Genomic DNA, 23,922 nt, shown 5'->3' with positions numbered 1-23,922 from the left:
AATAAATGAGTAAGCGACGTCGTATCGTAATAGTCAATTCTGCAAGTTGGCCAAAGTCGATAAACGACAATGTTAGAAATAATTACTAGTTTATACCATTCGTCAGGTGCACATGGCAAGAGAAGCGCTCTCTCAAATATAAAAATTCTTAACCACCAATTTTAATTAATAGAGAGTACGGTTAGATGCATCTAATATTAATTTTATAAATGGTTTTATTTAGCATGCAGATGTCAATTGTAGAAGACATGATTAACTCGTTTGGATATTGCAGTCATAATGACACAGAACTTATTCAATTGCTTTGCAATCACCCATTAACATTGAAGCAGAAACAATAGATGGTTAGTTAATCGTTAAACAGAATTGATATTTCGTATTATAAAAAATATTCATTATAGATATCAATTTGCTAGACAATTACTTTACAAAAAAACTATTCAGATTTTTCTTATTTTACTTTTTTTAATTTACATTATGATTATGCATTAATAAATACACTACTAATTTAAATTAATAATCTAAAATTGGTTAAAAAAAATTACATATACATATATATGTATATATTTCTATACAGGATTAACATTCCTTCACAAAGCTACTTTTCTTAGATATAAAAATGCAATTGGAAAGTTATTTCAAAATAATGCTGTAATATAATTTAGGTAGATATCCTTTGCATTATGCTGCTCTTTGAAAGGATATTAAAAGTGCTTCCCTATTATTAAGAAATGGTGCACTTGTAAATATTTATGATGTCTTTTATGAAAGCCCTTTGTATACTAGTGTCATATGAAGATCTTCCCTTCCTATGATTAAATTATTAATATTGCGTGAGTACAATGAGTAAATTAGGGATAAATGAGTACAATCGATTTAAAAGTATTCATAAAATTGATGGAATCAAATTTCTTCGCAGAACTATTGTTTCATTCATACTAAATCAAATCAAATTTCATTAGGTTTATTTCTTAAAGCTACTTTCTGTACATGAAAGGTATAGGATATAGAAATACTTGGTTTTCTATTTCGAAAAATTGCAGATACAACAGATTTTATGGGTTTACACAAGCCGTTATATATATCACCTATGACAGAAAATATGAAATTGATTATGTTAGTAACTGTGAAAATAAAATATTTATATAACATTTTTAAATTAAGTTTTAAATTTTGAAATTATACAGTTATCTTATTGAGAAGTGAGCAAATCAAATCGGAAAAACAGAGCCGGTCATATACCAATGGATGTAACTTTAATGTATTGTAATATTAATATTGCACAATTAATACAAAACTTACTTTCAGAAGAATTAAAAATACACAGGATACTAACCATCAATTTTATAAAGAATTTTATGAACGATTAGATTTATCTATAGATGATTATGTAAACATAACCTTACTATTGTTCACTTATATACAACAGTAATTTAAATAAATTTATGTGAGTAAAATATGAAATAAATTCTGTACTACATAACGTACATTATATAACATACATCTTTAATTTTTCACAATTATAGAAAAAGAAAAGATACCAATCAGAAATATACTGAAAAAATATATCGAAAGAAAATGTTTTACATGCATATACTCTTCAAATATTTCTTTAAAAATCAAAGTGGCATGAATAAAAAGATATACGAAAAGGACAAAAATAAGTACAAATAAAGCATATAAATTTATAATTTTTTTTTACTAAACTTTAATTATATAGTACTTTAATTTTGTCGAACTTTTTAATCATGTAATTTATGATAAGTTTCCTTTGCATATAGTTTCTTATCTATATACATAAATACTCTGTATATGTTTGATTTAGGAACAACTGTGTACAGAGTATAGATTTTTGGGTGTATTATATCATGTATGAATATGAGAAAATAAAAAATAAAAAATGTTTGAACAGAACAGTGCTTCGATAATAAATGAAGATGAAAGAAATAGTTTATTAAGGTTAGCGAGGATACCTGGAGAAATGATGAATTTAGACAAATTAGCACACATAAGTTTATCTGTAATGTTTACATCAGTATATGCATAATTAAGTATTGTAATAACATAAAACCTTGATTAACTTTTTCTTTGAAAACTAAAAATATGGATCTTCGTTACAAATGATAATAATTCTGTTCTATACATACTGTGTTAGAACATAGACTAGAAATAAAATAGACTTAACACCCAATTCATTTTTGTGTTGTATACTTCAGGGGTTTAGGACTGTCTTATCGTCCTAATGTAATTTTCGGCGTTATCGATTCAATGTAGAATGAAATTACATTTATAATCGAACATTGAAACGAAATTTTAATATGAAATTATAAATAACATATACGATAGAATACTAAAACATTCAATTTTTTGCATGATCGGTATTTCAGAACATGAAACATGAAGTCTCGTAGTCTCATATGATATCACGTCTATTCTGTCCTTAGTCAATGGTAAGAAACCAAATAAGTAATGAGACAAGATGCTAATAAAACTATCACTTAGCGTCTTATTTAGTTTATGGAAGAGTAGATTGCGGTGATAATTCAAACGTGTAATGTTACTACACGTATTTTGTACAATTGAGTTAAAGAAAATTAGAAGAACATTAAACATATTGTAAACTTAGTATGTGATTTGTAGTATGTGTTCATTGTACATTTTATGATAGTAATCAGTTGTTTGAATCTTTTAGTACACAGTGTAAATATATATCGGTTCACCAAAGAAAATTTTAACTATCATTAATGCTCTCTACTAGGGCCTATTAATTATAGTGAAGCTGTCATGAAGTAAAATTAAAGGATGATGATGGGCGATCAGTTTCGTAGCAAAGTGGAACAATACTCACCAAAGTCATCACCCAGGGGTGCACGATCCCCTGTTGTTTCACGTCAAGATTCAACAGGGACTCTTAAGACAACCATTTCCCTGGGTAAAAATCCTTCCATTGTACACAGTGGGCCATTTTACTTGATGAAGGAACCCCCAGGTACATCAACATTTTGTTTCGATATGTTTTAAACAATTATAAATCATAACAATTATAATCATAAACAAATATATAATTCTTTATTAAAATTTTCTAGGAGAAAGTGAACTCACTGGGGCAACAAATTTAATGACCTATTATGGACTAGAACATTCTTATAGCAAATTTAGTGGGAAAAAATTAAAAGAACAACTTTCATCGTTTCTTCCAAATTTACCTGGAATTATAGACAGACCTGGTCATTTGGATAATAGGTACACCTATATACCTTAATATAATTTTGTATGTATCATATTAGACAATATATTTCAGATACTCTATAATCATTATTGTAACTTCATATTTCAGTTCATTAAGATCTGTAATTGAAAAGCCTCCAATAGGAGGGAAAGATTTAATACCACTAACCAGTGTTCAGTTAGCTGGTTTTCGTTTACATCCTGGTCCTGTAAGTAAATGCAATTATATTATAACAAAAAAGTTAATTAAGTAATTAAAATATTCAAATAACAAGCATAAAAAGCTTATATATTTTTGTAGCTACCGGAGCAATATCGTTATGTTAATCAAGCTCCACAAAGAAAACACAAAAATAAACATAAAAAACATAAACATAAACCAGGAGAAGTACCTAGTGGTCAAGAGGCAACAGCAACAGATATTGGCGGTTCAGATACCCATGAGAAAAAGCATAAAAAACAAAAACGACACGATGAAGAGAAAGAAGCTAGAAAAAAGCGTAAGAAAGAGAAAAAGAGAAAAAAACAAAAACACAGCCCTGAATATAGTGGTGGTTTAACGCCATCTCAGCATTCCAATTCGTGATCTTCAATTTCACCTTTTCTGTTTATATCTAACATTTGATTTAACATCACAATTTTTGTAGAAACAATTAAATTTATCTTTCTCATTAAGAATAACATACATGTATAGGTAATTATCATATAGAATATAAGTTATGGACATATTATTTTTGATCAAGCAATTTTTCGATTACTATGAAGTTATACATACTATAAAATCTATTTCCATTATTCGTGCTTTTCAAAATATGATATCTGATTTTTGATAATAAAACTTTAATCTTTTTTTTACCGTGTTTAAAGATGTAAAATTGTTTCCTTAGAAGATTGTATACTATTAGTATGTACCATAGAATCAATGATGTAGGAACGTATTTATATTTACATATTATAGGTACGAGACATACATGTTGCAACATATACTGTTTGATTCATTGAGTCTATCAATTCACAAGCAAAAGTTAATTTCAGCAATAGCCGTTTTGATAAAAAAATGGCAATTCCTTATAAATATTGATAAATCATAAGGTATAAACATGGACGAATTAGTAGTATGAAAATATTGGTGTATTACTGTTGATGTAAATATTATATATATATTAAAGAAGGCAGCAGTAATGTTACTGTATTAAATATGTTTTTTATGATGATTCTTAAAATGTTATCAAGTTTGTTCAAAAACAAAACTAAAATCATGCATTGTATTGAGAATTTAAGATATATGTAGCATTATGATACGAAATTAATAAAAAAAATCATGAAATATAAAGATGTCTATTCTTTATCTTCTTTCCCTTATGAAATTTTTTGACAAAATATTAAAATTATTTGTGAAACATCTTTCACAAATTAGTTTTGGCAATATTACATTGATAATTAAATATTATTTGCTATATAACAGTACATAATTTCAAAGAATTTGTAAATAATACTACTATAGTCAACTAACAGTTTAAAATTCAACTCAGTAGCAACGCCATCTATTACAGAAGACTTCCGGTTGATATAGCCAATATCCGGTAATGGGACGCTAAATTCTACCATTGTACCATTGAGCGAAGACCGTTCAGATTCGTTGTTGGAAAATCGCTCCATTCCCGCCATTACGTGCTTTTTGTACCGTGTAGCAATTTGATCGTTGGAGGAAAACACGATGACGGACACTCGTAAGTGAAAAAACCTCAAATTTTTACATTAAAACCTGTAATTCTCTTTACAATAGCAGAAAATTGGTTTTTTATCAAACTAGGAGGATATTTTCAATAAGAAATTTCTTGAGTAGTGCGTGCTACTATAATTTGTTATATTGCCACGTTTAAAGCTCCTTCTACTATTTTATCTAATTTATAATGCGTTATTAAACTATTATTCGAAACTATATTTAAATATAAGTAATTGTATACAATTATGTAAAATGATGGGCTAGGATACAAATTTTAACGATCCTGATTTTCTGACTCCGTACATTTTCGCGTAAACTTATCGATCGGCATCCCAAGCGTCTCGTCCTACTTTTTTACTCCATTTTGTATAATTTGATATTTAAATGCCATTCTTATAATATATGTATCTTATATATAATAGCTAAATTTTTGTAATATTTCATCACAATTTGCATTATCCCGCGTATTTTTGTTCAACCCATAATGAAGTATGATTTACACCGCTAGCACCATGAATAAATTTTCGTTCATGCTATAATTATAATTATATTTTTAAGTTATGGAAGTAAGAATTACATTTGTTTCAAAGCACACATTTACTAATAGAAAAAGTCAAATATAAAAAAATTTAACTAATGAAATGATATATGATAAGAATAAATCTGAACTTTGAAATATAATTTTTAATTTAAATTTTTCGCGTCATATTAATTAAAGTTTAATACAACAATTAAAGATTTCTATCAAATTCTACAATGACGCTTAATTTTTTTTATATGTGCCCTAGAGTATTCGAATTACCAACAACAGGGATACAATCAGTACAGTCAGCCACCACCTTCTGGTGGTCAGGATACTTCGTATCCACCACCTTCTAGCAGTGGTGGTGGTGGTGGTGGCTACAATCAATATAGTCAACCACCACCAAATAGTGGAAGCAATTATGGCAGCGGTTACAACAGTTACAATTCCAGCGGTGGCCAAGACTACAATCAATCACAAAATCAAAACAGTTACCCAAATAGTTATGGCAGTGGAGGTGGCTCTGGAAATGGTAGCAGTGGCAATTATAGTGGCAGTTATGGTCATGGAGGTGGAGGCAGTGGAGGCTATAATCGTAATAGTTCTGGTGGAGGCTATGGTGGAGGTATTTTAAATATTATGACTAATTTAAATGTAATGTAACTTTTACTTTGAAGATATGATTTGTTATATATGTATATATATATGTTTATGTACATAGGTCAAGGAGGAGGTGGTGGCAGTAGATATGGAGATCGCGGGGGATACAGTGACCGCTCTGGCGGTAGCTACAAGTAAGTTTATTTCTTGTATTTTTTATATATACATATATAATGAAGCGAAAAAAATATAAGACCAATAAAAAAAAGTTGAATTATATATCAACAATATTAATCAATGAAGAGGTAAATACATTCATTGAAGTTAACAAGGTATGAAATGAAATTCTTATGACAGTAATGAAAACTTGTTGTCTCTTTGCAAATGGCTTTATGCCCATTGGGCGTTAATATGTTTGAAGTGTGCCTACAGGTTTAACACAGGTATAACTGGTAAAGGTATAAACAGGTTGTATATGACAAATGACGTAAGATGGTTATAATGTCTGGTACATACTGATTTATATTACATTAAGTGATAATATGATGTGTATACATAATGGTTTTGTATTGATTATACCTGTAAAGCGGTTTATACTGCCACTGGGGCCACTGTTGTCTGAATAGTACTACTTAGGGTTATCGACTAGACAATCAAAAGACGCCTAAAGTTTCATATAACAGAGAGATTGCAGTTTATATAATAGAAATAGTATTATTATATAAGTTGGAGTTTTATTGAATATATTGGTGTTTCTTTAATATATTTTGTCTATTTTTCGTAATAGGATATTAATGTTGTACTAACATCACAGTTGTTTACCCAATGTAATTCATAATTTTTTATTCCCATCTTTACTCTACTGATTTTATTATATATATGCTTCAAATATTAATTAATACGTAGTAATCTCTGTCAATACTCAGATAGAAGATTCATGTACATTTGACGCAAATAGGATAATCTCTTACGCAGGATTGTCCTGACCAATTTATATCTCGCAAAGTTATTAATAACAGCTATGCAGAAAAAGAACACGATTTTTGCATGCCGGACGTAACGGACTAACATGACGATATACGGGACTTATCTGTAGTTTTAAGTAATATAGTGACCACCGACATTTAGACAGTAGGTACATCAAGAAGAGAGGTGGCGAGCAGCATTTGATTCGCCATGCATCGATCGATCGATCAGTCTGTCCATGAGTCAACTCATTGGTATATCTGCTTCTGTGTTTTAGCAGTGGCGGTGGCCGTGGTGGTTATAACAAAGGTAAATGCACCAGACTGTCTGTACTGGTCTGGTGCTATTCAAGCTTTCACTCTAATATTTAAAATCTAAATACTCGGTTACTCGTATTATATGAAAGGGCTGCTATGCAACATTGTTAGGGATTCATTTTCTCTGGTAATTAACACTCTGCCAGAATTCAGCAATCTAGTTTTAAAAAAGGTGTAAAAATACGTGATGATATTTTTTACTGCAGCATCATAAAGACTGCGTTGATCACCAATTGCTTTTTCAGTAAATATGTGTTAATTTTTTATGCGCTTCTACATATTATAATATTTATAACAAGAGCAGGTAACGTTATTTTTTATTTAAAAGGTTACACACACTTAATTATACTAATTTGAAATACAAATGCGCTATGCGCTTGGCACATTAAGTTTCATATGTGTATGTATAAAAACGACCATGTTTATGTACGAGTTGTTTTATATAAAAAGAAACATTTAGAGGTATAAAATCTTTACCCTTAATCAGCACTTGTGCTGCTTACACTCCAATATCTTAATATTTTAAAATATAACTCAGGATAATATTAAGCAAATATAAAAGGCAGCTGGTGAATTAAATATCTACCTATCCCTAATTAATCAAGGCTTCCCAAAAATACAATATAGGGAAATGGTAAGAATAAAAATAATGTTGCAGCCCTTTTGTATGTTAAGCTGCAACCTTGTGTTCTCTACATATTGTTATATGCTACTAAGAATGTTAGGCCAATGAGTACTAATACTTTTGTTACTGCACGGGTCGAACAGAAAAAAAAGCCTTTGAATTGATAATTTTATACAAGGTATTGAAGACATAATAATATGTATATCAAATAATAGAGGTGTAATAAATGAACAAATTAAGAAAGCTTAAGTGTTGTCATGGGATATCACTTATTAGTAGGCAAGACAAAATTTATGTATCCTGAAACAAAAACTAATGTCAAAGTAATTGTATGTTTTTAAACATACATAAATTACAAAATTTTTGGTATATAATAATAGAAAAGAAGTTTCTTTTCACTTGGAAACACTATTTGTGGGTAATGGTCATTAAAGAAAGTAAGAGTTATTACATTTTCATTGTTACAATAAGTAATAACTTCTAAATATATTGGTAATACTACAAGAAGAAAGAGGAACAAAGTATTTAATTGCTTAAAATAATAGTGCTTAAGTTTACTTACCATTTTAAAATTATCTTAAATATGAAATGTGGATACATTAGGGAGAGGTATTTATATGGGATTTTCTTATAATATAAAAAAAAGCATACTAGATTAAAATTCCAAATGGTTTGCAAAATTTCATTCCTCCAAGGTGTACTGTGTTATTAGTTGTTTTTAACCCGATACAAAAGTTTTCCACTTGTTAGCTTAGACTTGAGTAGGTTTAGGGACAGTAGATTTGCAAGTATTATTCCTTACTTCAAGGAGTACTATGCTAGGTGAAATGTTAACTCCTATCAAATTACAGGGGGCTACGGTGACCGCGGTGGTGGCAACGATGGGATGGTTACACAAGAAGATACTATTTTTGTATCTGGTATGGATCCTTCAATTTCAGAAGAAGAAATTTGTCAACACTTTGGAGCCATTGGTATTATCAAGGTAAGTCACTATATACAAATAATGATAGTAATCACAAAGTATATTATATAAATAAACATTTAACCTTAATATCTTTCAATGTGTACAGAATGACAAGCGGACAGGAAAACCCAAAGTGTGGATGTACAAAGATAAAAACACTGGTAAATCGAAAGGCGAAGCTACCGTGACTTACGATGATCAGAATGCTGCGCGTTCTGCGATAGACTGGTTTGATGGAAAAGAATTCAAAGGTCGAACTATAAAAGTACAAATTGCCCAGCACAAGAGTAGTTGGCAAGGTAATCGTAGTGGTGGAAGTCGTGGTGGAGGTGGTCGAGGTCGTGGAAGTGGTGGTTTTGGGAGCCGTGGAGGTGGCGGTGACAGAGATGATCATCATCGTGGTGGTGGTGGTGATGATAGACGTGATGGAGGTGGTCGTGGAGGAGATTGGAGGTACGGTTTCACTTTATCTATATAATGATATATATATAGTCTACTATAAATTAAATATTTTATAAATTTGTTTTATATTGTTTAAATAGGTGTCCCAATCCAGAATGTGGTAATACAAACTTTGCTTGGAGGGACCAGTGTAACCTCTGCAAAAGTCTAAAACCAGAAGGTGCTGGTAGTAGCAGTGGGGGTGGAAGAGGAAATCGTGGTGGAGATCGAGGTGGTCGAGGAGGCTTCAGAAGTGACAGAGGTGGTCGAGGTGGAGATAGGGGTGGTCGAGGAGGTTTCCGTGGTGGAGACAGGGGTGGAAGGGGCGGACGAGGTGGTCCAATGAGAGGCGGTGGAGGGTTGGTTCCTATAATTATTTAGTTGTACTAGATGTGTCATTGAAAATAACAAATTGTCATTCATTTTTCTTGTGTCATTTCAGCCGAGGAGACAGAGATAGGGATCGTCAGCGCCCTTACTAAATGTAATTTATAAAGTGATTGATAAATAAATCACTTATTGACGTACTGTACACAATTTGTACACAATCTTAATGTATGTAAATTTGTCATAACACAGAAATCATGTGTTACACTTCATTATCATCGATTTGTTTTCTCGAACATTTTTTATATATTCACAACAATCGATGTGTGACGTGTAATTTTTGTGTTTTATATACGTATGTAAATGATCATCATATGTGTAAAGTTACATTTTAATAAATAAGACTTCAATTCTCTAACACTAAATCTTATATTATTTTTTGTATTTACAAATACCATTTTTAGACATAAAAAAAGACTAGGGACGCTGGGAAATTTTGTTTATTGAAAGATAAAAATATAGTACAATAAATTTATGTCTATTTATGTATACATGTATATAAACCTAATAAATAATTGGAAAAAGAAATGATAACTAAGTAATTTGAAACAAATACATTGCGTTTTTATGGCGAACGTATGCCTAAAAATTTTACGATGTAATGAATAAGCTGTATTATTTTAATTCATATTATCATAGTAAATATACGTTTTACATATGGATAGATAGGATGAAGACGTCTAGTTCATGGATTTACTTGAATGGTATGATATCTTACAGCTTCCTTTGCTCTCATTTAATCTCTGCGTTTACGTTGATCTTTTAATATCTCCTATAATGGAGTAAAAGAATAATAAGTATTAGTTCACATTCATTTCATCACAGCAACCCACACTTATTACATACTAGGAAATTTACATTGTACATAGTCATTGTAGTTCTTAACTATTCTATCTCTATTAGTTTGTATATTGAGTTCAAAGTTTATGAAGATTAATATGATTGTGATGAGTTAGGACTTAAAAGAATTGAATATTTGTTGCTTTCTAAGTAGAATTGTCATAAATTTGTATTCTTTGTACCAGTAAGATATATTAATTATATTTTTTTGCAAAATGGAATTAGAACAGTTAAGAATTAGGACGACATATAGAATAATATTTGTATATATTGTTTCTAACTTTTACCTTCTGTGTAAGGATTATGAGGAGGTGACGGAAAATGTTGACGAAATCTACAAATAGATCTAGAGAATGTAGAATGAAATCTTTGCTACCCATGTGGTATTTTTCAATAATCAATTGTGTATCATAAATAACAAAACCACACATTAAAAACAGTCCAATATATAAATAGGCTTGGTAGAAAATGGTCCAACGTAAAAATAGATTGACAAATGAAAACAAAACCATAATATTCAGCAAGCTAATTAAGGTACCACCAAGATATAACCAACGTCCTCTTTCAGCCAAAAGGGAGGAAATACTGAATGATACAAATATAACAATTGTTCCTGAAAAAATAATCATGTTAAACATTGATATAGTTTAATGGTATGGTTCAATAACCATAACATGATATCACAATATGTAATAATAATAATAGATACATTTTCAAAGATAAATTTAAATAACAATAACTTACCAATCAGTGCAGTTACTATAACAGTTGGATTGACACTCATAACCAATTGAAGTAAAGGACCCAGACCAAGCCCAGAAAAGAATGCAAATCCCAGGAGATAGCTAAGTCGTAACTTTTGATTTTTTCCATTGTCTGGTGTATTAATTAAAGTAAAAAGCAGACCCAATGTACCAAGAGTCGTTAACAAATTGGCTCGTAAGAGCTCTGAGAACATGTGAATGTAAACTCCTCCAGCAGCTGATAGCATTGACATGGACAGACATCCATAGACATTTTTCAAGTGTTGCCTAACTGGGGGTTCCCTGCAATCATAAATCTTTATCACATTTTCTACATATTTGGGAATCCTTTGTAAGGAAAATGAAAAATTTTATAAATACATCAAGTATAGTCTTAGACTTTGGTCTTAGGTGATAGGGTGTGGTATTAAGATTATAGCAATAGCTAAAATTAATAGTTTAAATGAGATTTAAGAAACGAATAAAAGGTGTAAGAGAAAATAAAGTTCAAGACGATTCGTAAAGAAAAGTATAATTATAACTTTACAAAGACATTCACGCTCGATGTACTTACTTACTCGTAACACGTCATACATACTATGCTCGCAAAAAAAAGTTTCACTACATAAAATATTCACATTAATGAAGTTCTCGAATATACATACATGTTTGAAGGTCACACAACATACCAGTAACGTAGATAAGAGAAAAACGCATATCACGATAAATAATTTTATTCAAAGGTGCGTCGCAAAAAAGATACAGTCGATTTTTATAAAACGAAACGTTTCTTTAACGACTTCCTAGTTACATCATCGTAAATCAATGTATTTTAGAAATCGCGATATAAATGTAATAATAATGAAAAATCAATAGGAAGGAAAATATTAAAGTAAAAATTATAGAAAAGTAAATCTGAGAAAAATATCTTCTCGATAGAAATGTTCATAGTTCGACAAAAAATATTCAACAGAAAAGATATACGTACAATTTCTTAGTGAAAGAGTTCACAAATGTGTTCAATACTGCTGCCATAATTTCGTTGCTTTACAAATACACCGTAATAAGACACAATTCGTTAAATGCTGTTGTTTTCCAACTAATGTACTTGTACAAATCGAGAATAATCATAAACCCTTGAAGTAGACTCCGCTTCGTGGACACGTCAGTAATACTTCTGTGCGTAAATTTTGTCGACACTTCCGATTGGTCGACGTGCCTCTCGAAATTTTATGAAACGTCAGCTTTCACGTGACAATGATGGAGGATGTATTGTTTCGTAAAATAGACAAGAAAAGAAGAAAACTTCTGGCGAGTAATGGCGACATCTTCAGGACGAAATTTTAATTTTTAGGTTTTATAGTTGCTATGTTGTGTGTAAATAACATCCGTCTGTCTGACAATATGTATATATGTAACAAATTTACATTTATTGTTTAGTTTGTAATAGGATTTTGATAAAATTTAATAAAGGAAACCGATACTTTTATATCGAATTAATTGATTATCGCCTTTTATTAAACGTTATAAAAACATATATCTTGTAAAACAATTAGAAGAAATTATAATGTGTGATACAATTTCCATTTCGTCAGCCATATTGTTTTAAAATCATTGTAGACGAAATATTTATATTTTGTATAATCTCAAATCATGAAAGAGATGTTAACAAATCAAACTAGTTCAGGATATAGTAACCCTTTCGTTAATAATAATGGAGACAGCAACAGCAACAATACAAACGATAATAATACAAGGAGATATGCTGTTCTTAGTACAGACTGGATATCTGCAATTGGAGAAGAACTGGGAATGCATCCTTTACCAGATTCTTTATTAAAAAGACTCGCAGAAGATGCCTCGTATCGACTTAGAGAAGTTCTACATGTATATTAGTTTTATACATATATTATTATATCTGGAATTATTATTAAATTTACTCTTAAAAAAAATATATGTATATAAAACATGTTTATCGTTAGAATGAAGCTGATAGAAATTCATTTTTAGAAATGTGTAACAAGATTAAAACATAGCAAAAGAAAACGTCTAACGTCTACAGATGTAAACGCTGTGATTACCAATTTATGTGATGTAGATCCAGTATTAGGAGCACCAGAATCTCTACCAGAATACCATACAGAAGCAAAAGTCTTTGTTCCTAATGAACGTATTGTTAATCTAGTACAAAAAATAAATGATCCACTTAACATATCGCAAACTAGTGTACCTTTCATTCAAGGTATACCTTACTTATTTATTAATTAATTTATTAATTTAATTATATTCTAACATTATTTGCAATTTATCAATAACACATTCAACAGAATCGGAAATATGTGATACCAGACTAACAGAAGCAAGAAATAATTATGCAAAACGTGCATTGAAAACATTATTTAATGGATCTCAGAAAACATTTCAGGTATGATATATTCAACTATGTGATCTGTTATAAATATTATAACATACACAATTTATAGGTTCTAATTAATGATTGTGCCACTAATGTTCATTTGAGTGGGGAAGGAGTAATTGATAAATTAATGTCTATTGCTAGATCTATGATAATTTCGAATAATGTGCAATACACAAGAGTATCAACAAGAACATGCCAACTTATTATTGCAATTGCAAGCAACAGTGAAGCTGTTTATCCATATCACTTAACTTCGGTAATATTCTACAGTAAGATCATATGAATTATACTAATTGATTTATGGATAAATGGATATTTTAAGACCTCTAATATTTTTTTATTACAGGTTGATAAGTTAACTGAATTGTTATTGGAATTACTTTTAGGACAGAATTTCATAAATCCAAACCTTGAAGCACTCTTTAAAGATTGCACGCTAAAATTAATGCTTCGTTGGCCATCTATTGCTGATAAGTAAATAAATTATTATACACTTAGACGTTATTCAGTAATGATTATCTTGTTATAAAATCGATTTTTATTGTTCAAAGATATATCCCCATGTTGGAGAACGTACTCTTAAAGGAAGAAAAGGTAGATATAAATGGTAATAAGAAACATATTTTGGTTATGGAGTTATTAGCTAGTATTCAGCCTTTGATGCTTTTCCAACAAGAGATAGGCTCTCCACTCTCAGTACATACTGTTTTAAAATTTGCCTTACCTGGTTCTATCCTGTGGCAAAAAATAGCTGTAAGCTAACTTTAAAATATATTTTCTTACATTATTTCTTTCCATTGCTAATGTATCTTTCAATTATAGCTTAGTATTTGTGCTCTTATAAAATCACAAGCTCATACTTTAGATATTGAAGCTTTCATGGAACATTATGGAGATTCTTTACTACCATATTTACCATTTCGTTATAAAAGCACGGTAAATGGTTATAAAAAACCTATTTCTCTTCCTATCACTGTCAAAAGTAAAATAAAATATGTTAAAGTTAGGCCGGTAATAAGTAATCGGCTGTTATGGGATCGACAAACAGCATTTCCTGATTCTACATTACGAGGTCCACGACGAGAAATAAGGTATGCAACTATATTAGATTTATCAATTAGATAGAATAAGTATTTTCGTATGTATTTTTTTATATTGCAATACAATTTTAGATTTGCCTTCGCCGGTGGACGACCGGTACCATCTAGTAATTTAAGGCGTGTTAGTTTGAGAGCGAATTATCAGATTTTAAGAAGTGAACTACAAGCTACGCTTGCTCTAGTAGCATCACGAAGGTTATTAGTACTTAAAGATAAAAGAAAGAGATCATTCGATATTTATAATCTATTATACGGTTATTTATAAATTTGTATGTCCCAGTGTGTATGATTTAAATAATAATTTTACGTTTACATTCAAATAGCCTTTGATACAAACAAATATTATTCTTTAAAAGATTTCATTTGGTTTCAAAATACATATAAACATCGTAATATTTTCTCGTTAAAGGGAGAAAACATTATTTCACATTTATACATAAAGTTTAAGGTTTGTTATTTATGATCCTACCTATAGTAGTACGTTTTTATAACAATATCTTCTGTATATTGCTGAAAACTATAACATATTTATTAAATTAGTAATAAGAAAAAGACTGAAGCCATGACCTCACCGAAAAAATTGACCTCTCTATTAAAGACAGTCTTGTAACCCTTGCGGTAATACACTACGTGGTAATATATGCGAATTAATCAAACATGTAGCCCGAGTATGCATCCTTATCGGTATCTGAAATAAATATTTTTACCATCAGTGTTGTTTTTCAACATTATCACAATTTTAAAATACATACTGCAGCAAGCTGTCGTCGACTTAAAATTCGATTCTTATAAAAAAGTAAACAGGAATCTATTTCAATAGTAACAATTTTGTCCTGAAAACAATAAATTTTTAGTACATTAAAATTATACTAAGATATCAAAATTACCAACCTTCTCGCAATACATAGAATATCTTTTTTCATTGATATTCTTTACAGAGTCTATATTCATTAAAGAACTATGTAACGCTAAACGCTGTTTCAATAAATTATTGTTATTGTCATTACAATTATCATCTATCATATCATTGTACATATGAAAGTCTTTACCATGTTCAAGTTTTGGAAAATAATCAGAATTGATCGTTTTTAAGTAAGTTTTAGTTTGTATATCACTGAGTTGATATCTAAGGTTAATTATTTTTGGCCAATTTTCAAGGACATATACTTTTCCAAAAATATTTAGCATCTCCGACCAGTTATTCTTACTTTCATTCTTATATTCTGAATAAGTTTCATTCAGACTTTTATTTATATTCTTGTTTTTATCTTCCTTATTTTCCATTACCAGATTTAGATGACTTGTTTCCTTATTGTTCTGAGTGACTGGAGCTTCCTCCAAAGAATTTGATGTTTTCAATTCGCTTTCAAGCATAATTTTGACAGTTGTATTGTCTTTGTTTATGTTGTATATATTTTGTATTGAAAAGTTAGTTCCCAAATATTTTGAGATAGCTGGTATTATTTTACGTCCTGTGAAAAGAATTTTGAGAAAAGAACAAAAAAGTATATGTAAGATGTTATACTTACTATGCTTTATCCAAAACGTTTTTATTTTATTAGCATATTTTATACGATAATTCCTTCTATAGGATTCTAATTTAAGAAAAATAGGCTCTGTTAAAAATATCAACTGCTTTCCAAAATGAACCTGTGTTTGTAGATCTCTCTTAGGTACAATTGACTCCAGAATCAGTTTACATTTGTCGAGATCAATCATTTCTGTTAAAAATTATTTCCATTTCTATACCTAAATAAATAAACAAGTATCTGCACTACCTACCCATAGGCTTTCTGGAGTAACGAACATAAAAATCTTGATGACGTAAACGAATAGGATATTTACATTTAGCTAAAGGTAAAGCATCAAAAATACCAATACATGCCAATTGTTTTTGGAAGTTTTTACGATCCCATTCATTATTTATCGATCGACTGAAAAAATTAATTATTAAGTACAAGGATATCATAGAAAAGTAATTGTAGAAAAACATATATTACTTTGGTTTAACACATCGTACGTAATGCAAGTCACATTTTCTAAGTTCCTTAATAAGTGTATCCATATTATATTTTAATTTAGCTAACATAGTTTTTTTTGTAATAGATCCCTTTACAATATGCAAATATTGTTCCTCTCCAAAATTGATTAAGGAACGAAGAAATTTATTCTTACTTGTACTGAAAATTAGAGATATTTCATTTGGAACCTATAACAAATTTTTAAAATTGTTAATAATTTTTATTTTGAATCGTAAAATATATTTAATACCTTATCTGTATTTTTAGATAGTAAATCTTCTATAGAATATGTAACAGGACCAGAGTAATGTTCTATAATGAAGTTTCCTTCTTTCTCATTTAAAAATTTTTTTTGTGCATTGTGTAAATTTTTACATACTGATTGAATTATTGTTAATATATCTATCACTACTGGTGATTGACAAGCCTGTAATATAATAACCACAGTATCACTGCAATGATAACTTTTATATACAGTTAAATATATATATTTTACATACATCATTCAAGGTCAAAAATAAATTTTCTTCAATAACGTTTAGACGTTCTTTGTATAAATTGATAGTATGTGAAGGATTGCAAATTTTAATAAAACCTTCCTCTTGTAAATCATTACGATTATTTTCCACACAAGTTTCTATGAAATATTGTTGCATTTTCTCATTAGCATAATTTACACAAAGTTGTTCTATTCCGTTTTTAGTAAACGATTCGAAACCAAAGATATCCAGTATGCCTAAAAAGGATATATACATATATGTGCATAATTTGACAAGACCTCAATATAAAATTCAGTGTTGTAGCATACCAAGCCATTGTGAATATTGTTGTTTTAAAGACAAAGTTTTATTTGCATGATTTAAGATCCAATGAAAAAGAAGATCGTACATATATCTAATTATACTATGTAATCTGTTGCGACACGCATCAACAGTAACAAGGTGTCGATGGTACGAGGTGTGTTTTCGCCAAGTACTTTGTGGGTTTATGAGAATAGTAGTAAGTAATTCCATGATAGTATCTTCAGTTAAAGAACTAAGAATACAAGTACTTTTTAGAGCTTCCTTTGATTCTACAAATATGGTTATATAAAATTTCTCATTCTTGTATTATATGTATAGGATAAGTAGTGCAACATACTATTATTACTAAAATCAATTGCACATATTTCACCATCTTCTCTAAATTTAATATTTCCCATATGAATCAATAAGGCAAGAACTTGAAAAATGTTCTTTTTTTGATCAGATTTGAAATCCAATATATCCAATGCGTTCAGAGTATCTTGGAAACTTTCTTGAAAATATTTCTTCTTATTGCAATCTATAACATTTAATATATCATAATATTTATCTTTAGATAAATTAAAAATTTCAAGTTCTGTAGGTGACATTCCAAATATCATCTGAAATATATTTTTTTAGTATTTCTTACAGATACTTTCAACTGCATAAGAATATGTAATAAATCAAACCTGATAAAAAATTTGAAAATTGCTTGAACCTCTTGTTACTCTATTTCTTTCTAAGAGAAACGAGTTAATAGTTGCACCAGAAATAATTCCACTTTTATAATGAAGTTTTACAAGTTGTCCATGTCTTGAACTTATTTCATTTTTTTCAGTACAGGCAGTTGTAAAAGTAGATATCAAACGACAAGCGTCTGTAATTCTTAGCATAATATTGTGTGTACAATCTCCTTGAGATAATTGTACTGACCATTTGTTAATATTACTAAGAAACTCTAGACACTTGCAAGCATTGAATGTTTTTCCTGTTCCAGTTTCTCCACTTATAACAATTACCTTAATATATAATATACTGATAAGTTTGAAAAAGAAAATCAATGTCTTTTATGATGATCTATCTCTTCTAAATATTCTACCTGAGCATTTTGTCCATGTTCCTTGATAAGATTGTAATGTGCCTTAGCAGCAACAGCAAATATGTGAGGATTTGCTTCATACGTAGTATGAGATATATCAATATGTTTATTAAATTCTGAAGAATTATACAAATGAGATGTTGATACTTCATTATTAGGATTTAATGTCAGGAGTAGTGAACCAACCCATGTATAAATTTGACCACGTTGTAATCTTTGTAACAGAAAATCTATAACTGAGAAAGAAACATTATTTGTGAAATGCTTTTTGTTATTTTATTATTTGATAAAAAGTATTTAAGGCTTTTATATAGAAATAACATATGCATACATACTAATATTTTCATCTTCTGGTAAAGTACCTAAATCGGTAATGAAATCCCATCCGGCTTGGGAAATTGGTTGCTGTAAAATGTATGTAATATATAAGAAAATGTGATATAAATGATATTTTCATTAATGACAAACCTCTTCTGTTGCTGGCATAACGTTCTCCACATCTATCACTGGCAATATGAATAAACGAAATGATGTTGTCAGAAACAAATATTTATTTGTTCAAGGTCAAAAAAGTTCACATATCGGTTCCTTCCCGCATTATTCAAAACTATAACTTCTACGTAGATGACGTAATTTACGTTACAAAAACAATAAAGTTCTTTAAACGTATCAAATGTTTTTAATTTATTATTATAAACAAATGAATTCACGTATGAATCTCTTTATTCAAATACATTAGAAAATTATATTACAAACAATTCTTTAAATGCAATTTTAAAATTATTTGTCTTTAAAAAAGTTTATGTTTAATTCATTAAGGACGCTTCTCTTCCATTGCTTGAAGAAACTTTCTGTTATTTTGAATAAGTTTCTCCAAACGTTCCTTTGTAGCTGAAGTTTGCTTTTGTGTAAGTTTACGTCTTGCAGATTCGATTGCCACTCGATAACCAGCAACATTGTGGAAAACTTTTATATGTCTATCTCCAGCAACTAAAACATATTCTCCCACAGCATCAAAAGCTAGGCTCGTAATAGGTCCTGTAATGTAATATTATATATATATATAAATATAAAAATGTAGTATTTATATATTATAATGAAAAAATACCCAGAAAAATATCTTCTATGGTAGTATCCAACAAGCCAGTAATTGTAGAATAAAAACTTAGCGAAGATCCATGAGCTATCGCTAAAACTTCAGTATTAGGAGATAATGCAATATTAGCTGTTATTGTACTTTCCCATGGTCCAGTTTGAAGTATATGAGGATCCTCTCCTTTTTCGAATTCAACTATATACGTATAAATTGGCAAATGTAGCACAATTTGATACAAATAATTTACGAAAAGAATACCTCAATTTATTACTTTTTATATCGTATAAACGATAAGTTTCATCTTTTGATACAGTAGCCATACAACTACTATCAGCACTGAAAGTAAAATCAAGTATTCCAGATGAGTGACCAGCAAGATCGAAAGCCTTTACTACTTGTTTGAATTCTCCTGATTTACTAAATACTATTTCCCATATGTTTGCATCTGGAGTGAACCCTAAACAATAAAATATCATTATTGAGACATGGAATAAGTGTTAGTTAGAGCTAAGATAAAATATTCTAAAGAATTACCGGATGTACCGACGAAACGTCCACAAGGTGATATTCGTGCTCGATAGGTCGATCCAAGATGCAATTCTATAGTTGCAAGAACTTGTCCTTTAAGGTCCCATACTACAAGATCGTTCATTTTACTGCATGTAATAATATATTTTCCTGTACATGCAATATCCATGCCAACAACATCTTCTGTATGTCGCTAAAAAATTAATAATAAAGGATATGAAATTTATGTATAAAAAATAATATAATAAAGAGATATTTAGTACATACCTTTGGAAATTCTAAAGTTTTAATTGCAGAGGCTAAGGTACCATCTGGTTTCTTGGAAATTTTATAAACTTCGATAGTATTTGCTACAGCTTTATGAATGAGAAAAGCTTTACCATCAGGAGACCAGCGTACTAATGTCGCATGATCGAATTCTATATTAACACGTAGCGATCTTTTTTCTTTTATTGTCAATTCTTTTGTGCACCATAACAAAACAGTCCTATCTGAAAAATTAGAGATCACAGTCTTACAAAACTATTCTAATAAAAGACGTAAAATAATTCTGACAAGGAAAGGATTAGGTGATATCTTATGCAAGACCAAAAAGACATTTAATTTATTACAGAGTATCTTTATTGAGTGAGCAATTTACAATTGTTAAAGTTTTACAGCAATTGAAACAAGTTTCAATACAATACAAGTACAATAGGTTAGATACATGTATTTCATGCTTATAGACCAATTAAAATCTCACAATAAACCTATTATTTCTTAAATCTTAAATACATTATAGTATCATTAAAACTATGTGTAGTGAGTTATATGTTACGTTTTTTATTCGGAGGTGGCATAAGATCAGAATCATCTATTATAAATCGGTGCCTATTAATATAATCTAAAAGTCGTTCAGTTGTTATGGGTTTTATAATGCTTTTGCATACAGATTGAGCCGTATTGTACGAATTAGGAAATGATTTATCAGTTCTTTCACGCATGAAAACCCATTGGCCATTTTCAAATTTACATTCAATAATTGCATTATTTAAATCTTTTATTTGTTTGGTAACTTTCATTTTGTCAAATGGTTCTTTCATGCCACCTACATAGAGATAGCCAATTTTCTTTGGAAGAATTCCTTCTCCAGATTCTGTAATTATTTTTAATCTAAAATCAACAGAATTCTGTGACAAGGGTTTCCATTTTAAAACATCTGGTGAAAGCCCTGGACAATAGGGTTCCTTAGCAGGTTGAAATATTAAACCATCAGGTTCATGGCCTAGCTGTTTGGCAAATTTTTCACTTAATAAATTAGCAGCTTGTGTCACATCCCAAAAATGTTTTAATCGTACTGAAAAGGGTTCCATTTCTTTTCTCAATTTTCCTTCCTTCATTGCTCTATGTCTGCCACCTATAATTTCTCGTTCAATGATGCAAGAACGCTCAGGATGGAATGGTAATTTGCTAATATCTTTGCCATCGTACATTACTACATCATAAACTAAGTATCTTGGATATTCTTTACCATTTGCCTTGTCAATCACCATTTCACCATCCAATAATGTATCTTTAAGAGTTCTAGATATGTCTTTTGGATGTGGAAAAGTCATTCCATTAACTTGAAATACACTATTATCTCTATCTACAAAATAAATTTCTCCATCTGCTTGAATCATCATCATATACCTGGTCCCATCTGCTTTCCATGAAACTCTATATGGTTTTTCATGTAGCAATCTAATATTATCTTCATCCATAGAAACTGGCTGAGAACCTGGAAATCCAGTTGATTTCCAAGAACAAATACCTTGAACACGTCTCTGTATTCCACTTAATTTTCTATCCTCTAAAATAGGAGTTACTCCAGGTACACCAGCCATGAATATTGGATTTTTGTTATTAAACTCACGCCTCCTTTTTTTATTGGGTACGTCTTGATTATAATTATCATTATCAGCACTAGTGCCTTCATCTGTATCTTCTACATTGGAATCATCATATTCTAAGCACCAAGCTGGTCTAGGAGCAGGATCAGGAGCATCCTCCACATCATCGTATCTCCTAAACAGTTCTTGGATATAATCAGCTTTATATATGCCTGGTGGTCTTGCAGTAGCAAATTCTGCCAAACCAGCATCAACGCTAGTACCATCAGTTTCTACTAAATAACTAATTATAAGGAAGCCAGTTCTATTAAAACCATGCGTGCAATGAACACCGATAACTTCCAACGGGTTAAACGATATAAAATTTCTGCAAATTTGCACAAAAATTCTTGTTTGTTCTTCAGAGGGAGTTTCACCGTGACCTCTGCACTGCAACTTTAAATATTTGCAACCATATGCTTCTAAACTTTCCTTGTCATAAAATCTCGTAGTGTTGGTTAGGTCAATCCATAGACCTAATTTTATTTTCTGACTCTTTAACGATGCGAATAACATATCCACTGAGAAACGACATTCTTCTGGCACTTGGCTATCAAATGCAGACGATAGCGGAGTCTTGAAAGCGAGAAATTTATTCTGTATTAGTTTTACTGCTTTCCGTGGACAATGAAGCCATCGGGGCGGAATTGGCCCCTTGCTTTCGTTCCTACTTGACATTTTATCGCGTTTTTCTTTCTTATAAAATTAATTTTCTATAACTTCTAGTTTATTAATCAATTTTTATAAACGCGAGATACTGAAAATCATTTTTAACAACATGGAAACATGAAAAATTCAGTACTATAACCTTATATTTATATTTATTTTTCCAAGCACATTCGTTTTTCTATTTCTTCGTACACACGTAATATGTTAATTTTTTCAAACTTGTCATTTATGCCAGTAACATCACAAAGTAGATATTCAATTAATTTGACAATAAGATACGCAAATTTTGCTTCCAAATACGTTCCAAACAACGGAACAGCTGTTGCTAGCGTCCACTGGACGCCATTACAGGCTTTCACAATTTCGACTAATAGCAAACTTCTCGATGAAACGTATCGATATTCAATAGAATCGATTTGACTTTCCGAAATTTAAATTTATAAATTTACATGTTTTAATTTGAATTTAGACGATTAAATTTAAAGATCTGCATTTTTTAATTAAAGTTTGCCATATAATCAATACTATTCTTGAATTGACATTGCTGTGACATACACGCTCACACATGTAAATAAATATTACGTTGACATTTTTTTTGTTATAGGATCATTATATGTAATGGTATAAACAACGACTAATTAAAAGTAACAATTTTATTTTATTCCAAGTTACCTTGACAAATAACTTCAAGTATGTCTAAATTAATTCTTTCTTCCTATACCTGTATTCGTGGTTAAAAACGTTATTCAATCATCATCGTTGGTTAAATCAACTAAAGTATAAGCACGAAGGTGAAGAGCAAGGTGAGGTCCCTCGCTCAAACAGCGGGGGAAATTATGCTCATAGGAAACGAATAATTCGTCCCTGATGTTTCACGTATCGCTGATTCGACGGTTAAATATCTAGCACATTGCCCAACGTTAAATACAAAA

At 30.0% G+C, this 23,922-nt stretch overlaps 6 protein-coding genes and 1 pseudogene across 12 annotated transcripts; 4 read left to right on the top strand and 3 right to left on the bottom strand.

Annotated features, from left to right (window-relative positions):
• Window positions 1-655: 655 nt before the first annotated feature.
• LOC117207063 lies at window positions 656-1,447 on the top strand (annotated as a pseudogene).
• Window positions 1,448-2,449: 1,002 nt separating this feature from the next.
• On the top strand, window positions 2,450-3,878 carry LOC117207062 (mediator of RNA polymerase II transcription subunit 19). Of its 3 annotated transcripts, none has more exons than XM_033446902.1 (5): window positions 2,450-2,625; window positions 2,759-2,989; window positions 3,087-3,243; window positions 3,338-3,437; window positions 3,530-3,878. In XM_033446902.1, the coding sequence occupies exons 2-5, from the start codon at window positions 2,803-2,805 to the stop codon at window positions 3,812-3,814; spliced, it is 729 nt and encodes a 242-aa protein (XP_033302793.1). In that variant the 5' UTR covers window positions 2,450-2,625; window positions 2,759-2,802; the 3' UTR covers window positions 3,815-3,878. The 3 variants fall into 3 exon arrangements, with proteins under 3 accessions (XP_033302793.1, XP_033302794.1, XP_033302792.1); XM_033446903.1 differs by having other exon boundaries at window positions 2,457-2,639; XM_033446901.1 differs by having other exon boundaries at window positions 2,457-2,989.
• Window positions 3,879-4,837: 959 nt separating this feature from the next.
• Window positions 4,838-10,145, top strand: LOC117207083 (RNA-binding protein cabeza-like). 3 transcript variants are annotated; one of them, XM_033446943.1, is made up of 8 exons: window positions 4,838-4,958; window positions 5,743-6,102; window positions 6,199-6,271; window positions 7,324-7,352; window positions 8,837-8,970; window positions 9,059-9,405; window positions 9,495-9,752; window positions 9,836-10,145. In XM_033446943.1, the coding sequence occupies exons 1-8, from the start codon at window positions 4,946-4,948 to the stop codon at window positions 9,873-9,875; spliced, it is 1,254 nt and encodes a 417-aa protein (XP_033302834.1). In that variant the 5' UTR covers window positions 4,838-4,945; the 3' UTR covers window positions 9,876-10,145. The 3 variants fall into 3 exon arrangements, with proteins under 3 accessions (XP_033302834.1, XP_033302833.1, XP_033302835.1); XM_033446942.1 differs by having other exon boundaries at window positions 4,839-4,958; window positions 7,321-7,352; XM_033446944.1 differs by lacking the exons at window positions 4,838-4,958; window positions 7,324-7,352 and having other exon boundaries at window positions 5,749-6,102.
• A 66-nt stretch (window positions 10,146-10,211) lies between these two features.
• On the bottom strand, window positions 10,212-12,581 carry LOC117207084 (probable Bax inhibitor 1). The gene is made up of 4 exons (XM_033446946.1): window positions 12,352-12,581; window positions 11,365-11,666; window positions 10,908-11,233; window positions 10,212-10,552 (listed from the first exon to the last, which is right to left on the bottom strand). The coding sequence occupies exons 1-4, from the start codon at window positions 12,396-12,398 to the stop codon at window positions 10,517-10,519; spliced, it is 711 nt and encodes a 236-aa protein (XP_033302837.1). The 5' UTR covers window positions 12,399-12,581; the 3' UTR covers window positions 10,212-10,516.
• Window positions 12,582-12,730: 149 nt separating this feature from the next.
• Window positions 12,731-15,594, top strand: LOC117207082. The gene is made up of 8 exons (XM_033446941.1): window positions 12,731-13,250; window positions 13,374-13,605; window positions 13,691-13,788; window positions 13,847-14,038; window positions 14,129-14,256; window positions 14,334-14,535; window positions 14,605-14,873; window positions 14,955-15,594. The coding sequence occupies exons 1-8, from the start codon at window positions 13,017-13,019 to the stop codon at window positions 15,145-15,147; spliced, it is 1,548 nt and encodes a 515-aa protein (XP_033302832.1). The 5' UTR covers window positions 12,731-13,016; the 3' UTR covers window positions 15,148-15,594.
• LOC117207079 (unconventional myosin-XIX-like) lies at window positions 15,231-19,352 on the bottom strand. 3 transcript variants are annotated; one of them, XM_033446930.1, is made up of 14 exons: window positions 19,256-19,352; window positions 19,123-19,192; window positions 18,788-19,023; window positions 18,378-18,707; window positions 18,044-18,308; window positions 17,712-17,975; window positions 17,404-17,639; window positions 17,154-17,330; window positions 16,883-17,091; window positions 16,665-16,816; window positions 16,412-16,603; window positions 15,774-16,354; window positions 15,635-15,715; window positions 15,231-15,570 (listed from the first exon to the last, which is right to left on the bottom strand). In XM_033446930.1, the coding sequence occupies exons 1-14, from the start codon at window positions 19,271-19,273 to the stop codon at window positions 15,475-15,477; spliced, it is 2,907 nt and encodes a 968-aa protein (XP_033302821.1). In that variant the 5' UTR covers window positions 19,274-19,352; the 3' UTR covers window positions 15,231-15,474. The 3 variants fall into 3 exon arrangements, with proteins under 3 accessions (XP_033302821.1, XP_033302820.1, XP_033302822.1); XM_033446929.1 differs by having other exon boundaries at window positions 15,774-16,603; XM_033446931.1 differs by lacking the exon at window positions 16,412-16,603.
• A 140-nt stretch (window positions 19,353-19,492) lies between these two features.
• Window positions 19,493-23,346, bottom strand: LOC117207087 (mRNA-capping enzyme). The gene is made up of 6 exons (XM_033446948.1): window positions 21,229-23,346; window positions 20,679-20,902; window positions 20,418-20,604; window positions 20,155-20,340; window positions 19,896-20,078; window positions 19,493-19,825 (listed from the first exon to the last, which is right to left on the bottom strand). The coding sequence occupies exons 1-6, from the start codon at window positions 22,997-22,999 to the stop codon at window positions 19,602-19,604; spliced, it is 2,775 nt and encodes a 924-aa protein (XP_033302839.1). The 5' UTR covers window positions 23,000-23,346; the 3' UTR covers window positions 19,493-19,601.
• Between the last annotated feature and the right edge of the window lie 576 nt (window positions 23,347-23,922).

This window comes from Bombus bifarius, unplaced genomic scaffold, assembly GCF_011952205.1.
Source record: "Bombus bifarius isolate JDL3187 unplaced genomic scaffold, Bbif_JDL3187 scf7180000008019, whole genome shotgun sequence".
In the NCBI taxonomy this organism is placed as follows: domain Eukaryota; kingdom Metazoa; phylum Arthropoda; class Insecta; order Hymenoptera; family Apidae; genus Bombus; species Bombus bifarius.
This window is presented reverse-complemented; position numbering and strand designations above follow the sequence as displayed.